Raw genomic sequence first — 6,510 nt, 5'->3', positions numbered from 1 at the left:
TAGCTACACGGAATCATTTTACAACCCTCTTTGTTGACAAGTTTATGGCTTGACGCGGTTTGTAATAATTATTAAATCCAAAATATTTTAGTGCAAACGGCTTCCTTTTAGTCATAATGACTCTATTCCAACTACAGTATTAATTTTCTTGGTCCAACTTAATAATAATAAATTTGATGCGAAAAAAATTTTTCTATTCTTAGTCTATGGAGAGATATTGTTGTAAATTATTGGTTGTTATAGCTTTTTGTACATTTCTTTTTGAACTCTGGTTAGTTTTTTCTAGTTTGAATGACATTAGGTTGACGAATAAGCGTCTTTTCAGAAGAGATTGATTCAAATTCGACAATACCAATCAGAATCTAGAATGTTAAACAAATCATAAAAAATCGTTATTTTCATAGTTTTTCAGCGCTATTTTCATTAATTTTTGTTATTTGACGCTATTTAGACGAATAAGCAAATTTTCTGAAGCATAAAATTGAAGATTTCCGCCAAAATAGAAACTTCCTGATAACATCGGAAATGACGTTCTAACATCATTTTATTTTATTTGATTCTTCAAAAAATTGTTATAATACTATGTATTAGACTTAGAATATTCGATATCTAAACCAGAAAGTGTTAGCTAGAAATAGACTTATTTATAGAACAACCTCCCATTTCTCACTTCAGGGAAAGTTAGAAAACAGTTGGATGCTAATGACTTTGTGAAAGGGAAAAGTTCTACACTTAGAAACTTCGAAAGAAGGGATTTGGCCTGTACCATCCGCGGGCCGCATAAACATTGATAAGGGGCTGTATGTGGCCCACGGGCCGCAGGTTGTGCACCCCTGCAAGAAATATGATAGGCTACTTACAGACTTTGCACCATTTGGATCGTTTGGATCACCATTGTTTAAGCTTGTTTCTGTTGTGGAGTATCCTGTTGGATGGAAGACAAACAAAATGTATCATCTACAAACTGCAGTTTGGTATACATTGCATTATTTATATTCTAGTAATATTTCTTCTTTATCTTCATCTTTTCCCATGTTTATATGGGGTCAACGTTTCCTTCTCTAATATGTTTTTTCCATTTCTCCCTATCAAGGGCTTTTTCTCTCTTAAGTCCCCTGTAATTCAAGTCTTCTTCCACCTTATCTTTCTAATCCATCTTTGGTCTTCCTCTTCCTCTTTCCTTTTACTACCAGTTTTCCAATCTTCTTTCTAACATAGTTGTCACTTCTTTGCTCTATGTGACCAAACCACCTCAACCTACATTCTTGCGTCTTTCCGCATTTGTTCTCTTCCCAACCCCGGACCCGGACCCCGAGCGACTGGCAAGCGCACCGCTCGGCAAGTGGAGGTTGCGGGTTCAAAAGCGAAGAGTAGCTCGGGGTCCGGGTGGCGTAACTGGCAAGCGCACCGCACAGCAAGCAGAGGTTGCGGGTTCAAGCCCCGTCCCGGGCCAGTTTTTTTTATTCCAGAAGGTTCTAAATTTATTTAATAATTTATTTATANATTGTTCTTTTTCTCTATTGTTTATAATTTTATTATGTTGTTTATATTTTGTTAATATTTTATTGGGTTTTTTTAATCTCTTGTTATCAGGGGATGGAATCCAATTGTCTCCAACATTTCCAAATGTAAATAAATAAATGCTCAACTTATTACATATGACCCTGCAAGATACTGAGATGTACATTCTGCAACTGTCAGACAAAATTTCAACCTTCAGAAATAAATTACTATTGTGGAAAAAAAAGCTGGATGATAAAGATGTAAATTACTGCTTTCCTATTTAATCCATTAACAGTCTACTCATATTGAAAAAAGATGAGTGACTAAAATTTCTAAAACAGAGAATTAAAAATAAAAAGCAAAACTGCTCAATTCAAAAAACAATAAAATAAACATAAAATGATTTTTAATAGATCAGTCATTAGCAATCCACAGCTTGCAAGGTTGTTCCTAGGGCTTTGACAGTATAATTTTATTTTCCTGTATCTCATGCCATTATGCAACTTTAAATGAGCAGATATTCATAATGAAAAACATTCAAAGTAAACTTGACTAGTGAAAAGATGAGAATAAACTAGTAGGTCTACCATATATTGATATATTACTGATTTGCATGTCATTAGCATATATTATTTTAGTATAGTGATTTTAGATTTAGTACCACTTAAAGAGTTCAATGCTGATGCAATTTGTGAAGCAATTAAATTTTCCTTGAGAAATAATGCTGTGGATTTGCATAAACTCGTTGCAATTGGAACAGATAACGCTTCTGTAATGATAGGAATCAATAATGGTGTATATGCTAAACTCAAAGCTAAATTACTTGCTTTGATTCCGGTACATTGCCTCTGTCATTTGTTACAATTAGCTATTTCCCACTCTACAAAAGAAGACCTTCCAAGAAATATAGAATTTCTTATTAAAGAAACATTTAATTGGTTTTCTCATTCTGCAATTAGACAATCCAAATACAAGTAACTCTATTCTTTGATGAATGATGGAAATGAACCATTGAAATTAGTACAAAGTAGTGAGACTCATTGGATGTCAATTCAGACCAATATTGATAGAATTTTGAAACAATGGAATGATTTGAAGGCAAATTTTAATTTGGCCAGAACAAACAAAAGATGTTTTACAGCAGAAATTTCGTTCTCAATGTTTGATGATCAAAGAAATTTCTTATTTCTTTTATTTCTTAAACCTGTACTTGATGAAGTTCAGAGGTTAAATAAAATATTTTAATCTGAGAATAATGATCCTACGAAGTTACTACAGGACTTGCTAAATTTAATAGAATCTTGTTGTTCTAAGATTGTTATTCCAGGAACAAAAATAACAAATGATGTAGTGATTGAAAACCATTTAGCACTCAATCCATATTTGGGTTATCAGTTTGAAACTGAAATAAACAATTCTGCACTGTTAGATAAAGAAAAGAAAAATATTCATAGTTGCTGCATTGCCTTCCTTTTGTCTCTTGTAAAACAACTTTGGCAAAGGTTACCTGACAATATATCAATGTTGAAAACCATGACGTCACTAAGTATTGACCAATGTTTCAACCCAATTAAAAGTGATATAATAAATCTTGCAAAAATGTTTTTCACTGATGCAGTATTAACTTGTATTGCCTTTCAATGGAGGAAAATCCATACAATCCAGTGGAAAGAAACTTTCAGCACAATAAACATGTGGATGGAGGTAGCTCAATACTGAGATGCTGCCAGAGAAAATCCCTTTCAAGACTTGGTCAATTTTGTTTTAAAAATTATTTTATTACCTCACTCAAATGCAGAAGTAGAGCATTTATTTAGTCAGATGAATATTGTTAAGGCCAAACTGTGGAATAGACTGAATATTATTTCACTCAGTAGCATATTAACAACTAGATATGGTTTGAAAAGATTAGGGAAATGCAACTATGATTATGAATTGCCAGCAATGTCATTTGAAAAATAGGCACTATAAAATCATATCAACATTTACAGTTTGAAGCAGGACCATCTTTTGAACACAATGAAGAAATTGAAGAAGTAATGGAATTTAGTGACAAATGGACTTTTTGAATAAAGTTAAAAATAGATTAATTAAAGATAAGTTTTTATTTTTTGGTTAGCCATTTTTTTTAGCAAATTTTGAAAATTTTTAAAGTATTTTTAGAGTTCTTTGTTTGCTTTTAGCTACTTTTATTTTTTTGAGTTGGCAATCCTATCTATAAGTAAAGTAACTTCAAAAATAATGTTTCAATGGAGGTTTGTATTACAGTTAAGTTGTATTCCAACAAAACAGTTACAGATTTTCAATTGCAGACAGAGAGGACTGTCATTTCGTAATAAATCAGATTCTATGTAATAAATACGGTTATCCGTAAACATTATGTGAATATAGTATTATACAAGAGGATGCAAAAGTAAATATACACAGTTGTAAATTTGAGAATTACAGTTGTTTGGAGCAGAGTTCTTTATTACTTAATATTTTATTATTTCGCATTCCTTATTTGTGATTTATACATAAGAATGAATGTTCTTCCCCATTATTTTTCCATAATAAAAACTGTGTATCTACTTTAGCACTGCTTGTATATTTTTAATATAGTAAATGGTATTTTACTTGTTGATAATAACAGAACTGCGTAAAAGTTCTGTTAATAAATAATAGGGAAAATGAAATAATTGAGGGAAATAATAGGGAAAATGAAGGCAGATTTACATTTTATTTTTTCAGTAAAATAAATTCCCTTACCAGTCGATCACGATCTAAGCTGAAGATGCTAACAGTTTTATCGAAACTTCCCGATGCTAAACGTTTTCCATCACAGTTCCAGTCCACAGAATGCACCTTAGACGAATGAGCCGGAATATCTTTAACGCGTCCGCAATTTTGGAAATAATGTCTCATAGTTTCAACATACGAATGATTTCCCATTGTGTTTTTGTTTGTTTCAAACAGAAGCGTGGTTACTTAAAACGCGGGACCACTTCCATAAGTTCTATTGCAAAAATTTCCCTATCGTCCAAGAAAAATTTTCTCAAAAAATATATTTCAGTTAAAAATATTAACAAATTTCAAAAATAATTAATTATAGTATAAATAATTTAAATTAATTTTTATTAACTTTAAATAGAGATTGAAATTGTAAGATATTTTCCCTACGTCATTTTTGTGGTCTTCTTAAATTTTTAATCGAGCTAAACACAAAAAAACCATTTAATATTAAATTACATTTACTTAATTATTCTAAATTAATTAATTATTAATAACAATATTTTCTTAGTTTTAATAAATAAAGATTAATCGATGGAAGGAATTTCCTTAAAGTTTACAATTAATATCCCTATTCGAGGGAAATTATTTCATTGGCGCTACTTTGAGATAAATATGTGGGAAGTGTACACGTTTCTACCACGAATTTGCATTAAGTTTGTGTAATTCAGAACGTATTAATAAGTAAAATTATTAATACCCGTAAAGTGTCCGTATATTAACATGTGAAAAGAGTTGGTGTTTGGATTATATGATTAATTCAGAATTAGAGCATTTCAGTGTACTTTGGTTTTAATGGCGGCCAATGTGAATTTGTGTTCTCGCCTCTAAGAATAAACAACGAGGGACGTCCAAAACTTGATATTTTAAATGTAAACACGTGTAAATGAGTTTCTGATGAAAGAAAATAAAAAGAGAAGTTTTTGCAACATGGAAAATTTCGAAGAATCGAACTTCGAAAACATTCGAGAAGAACGTGAGTAATTGTTCTTATTTTACTCTATTTTATATCGTTTATATATCTGCTATTCATTTCGCGTGTAAAAAACTTAACTTAAAAAATGATCAGTTTCATTTAAATAGTGCGGTTTGATTGGCCGCACTATTTAAATGAAACTTATCATTTTTTAAGTAACTATTTACAAGAAATTGTCAATTTCATTAGTCAAACTTTACCTACGTGCACCGTCATGGCCGCACAGGGGGTACCCATGTTCAAACCTAACTTAGAACGGTGCACGTAGGTAAAGTATGACTATTTCATTTAAGTGAAATCCTAGATACATGTGACTGTGGGAAAGTGAAGTCCTTGTGTAATAGAACGCCAGCATTGTCTATTGTAATATGAAGCACTATTTCAAAGAAACAATAGTGAGGAAGCAGTTAACTGGCTGAAGTTTTACCATACTATATTTTTAAACCATATGGTAATGTTTCTCAAATTTTGATGATTAATGACTCTCCAGCAACCCAAAGATTTGCCAAATCACTTAATTTCTTCCTTTTGCTTTCAAAAAAAGTATTTACATAAAAGTGTAATGAGTAATTAAAAAATTTTTGAATTTATTTATTTTTGGTACTGCTACAGATGCAGTGTAGCATTGCTTTCTCTCTGTTTTTTTTAAACAGACACACACCGTAGTCATTTGCAAAACAGAATTATTTGGTGCTGACCTATATAAAAATACTATAAACAAGAAACAGGGATGCACAACCTTTTGTGAAGAAGGGCCAAATTAGGATTAAGTTTACTGACTGGGGGCCGGACCTCCAAGCGATTAATGCGATGGCTGAGATTGGATGCTGGCGACAATCTTTTTTATGTCTGGTGTAATGGCAGATGTTGAAACAACCAGAAGATTTTCCAAATTCTCGTTGGTTAACCTGTTCCGTGTTTTGCACTTGTTTAAATTCATAAGTGAAAACTTGCAAGCTTGTTTGGCAGTACCTATGTATGCTTGTTTGCATACATAGGTACTGCCAAACATGCTTGCACAAAATCGAGCATTGTCTTTCAGTTTTGGAAATGATGTATCTGGCAGTTCTTCGTAGAATGTGAGGAGATTAGAATTTTTAAACTGTGATTTCAATTCATCACTGCACTAGATGTCTATCAACTCAAGTTGGACATCTGGAGGGGCATCTTCCACTTTCACATCAAATGGAGTTGAAAAAAGTTGCAGGTAGATCTTGTATTTCTGGAATTCACCAAACCTCTCATTGAATGATGTAAGGAGG

General features: G+C 32.0%; 2 protein-coding genes across 2 annotated transcripts in view; one reads left to right on the top strand and one right to left on the bottom strand.

Annotated features, from left to right (window-relative positions):
* The window catches only part of LOC111633191 (THO complex subunit 3-like), a 34,375-nt gene extending 29,845 nt beyond the window's left edge, over positions 1 to 4,530 (bottom strand). The window contains exon 1 of the mRNA XM_023377715.1: positions 4,252 to 4,530. Within this exon, the coding sequence (XP_023233483.1) occupies positions 4,252 to 4,434 (183 nt within the window). The 5' untranslated portion in view covers positions 4,435 to 4,530. The remainder of the gene's footprint in view (positions 1 to 4,251) is intronic.
* Positions 4,531 to 4,822: 292 nt separating this feature from the next.
* Positions 4,823 to 6,510, top strand: part of LOC111633197 (putative uncharacterized protein DDB_G0286901) — a 58,653-nt gene continuing 56,965 nt past the window's right edge. Inside the window, exon 1 of the mRNA XM_023377728.1 lies at positions 4,823 to 5,248. Coding sequence (XP_023233496.1) covers positions 5,170 to 5,248 — 79 coding nt within the window. The 5' untranslated portion in view covers positions 4,823 to 5,169. The remainder of the gene's footprint in view (positions 5,249 to 6,510) is intronic.

This window comes from Centruroides sculpturatus, unplaced genomic scaffold, assembly GCF_000671375.1.
Source record: "Centruroides sculpturatus isolate CEXI.00-Female unplaced genomic scaffold, Cexi_2.0 scaffold127, whole genome shotgun sequence".
Taxonomy (NCBI): Eukaryota; Metazoa; Arthropoda; class Arachnida; order Scorpiones; family Buthidae; genus Centruroides; species Centruroides sculpturatus.
Note: the sequence above shows the minus strand (reverse complement) of the source record. Positions and strands in the feature narration are given on the sequence as shown.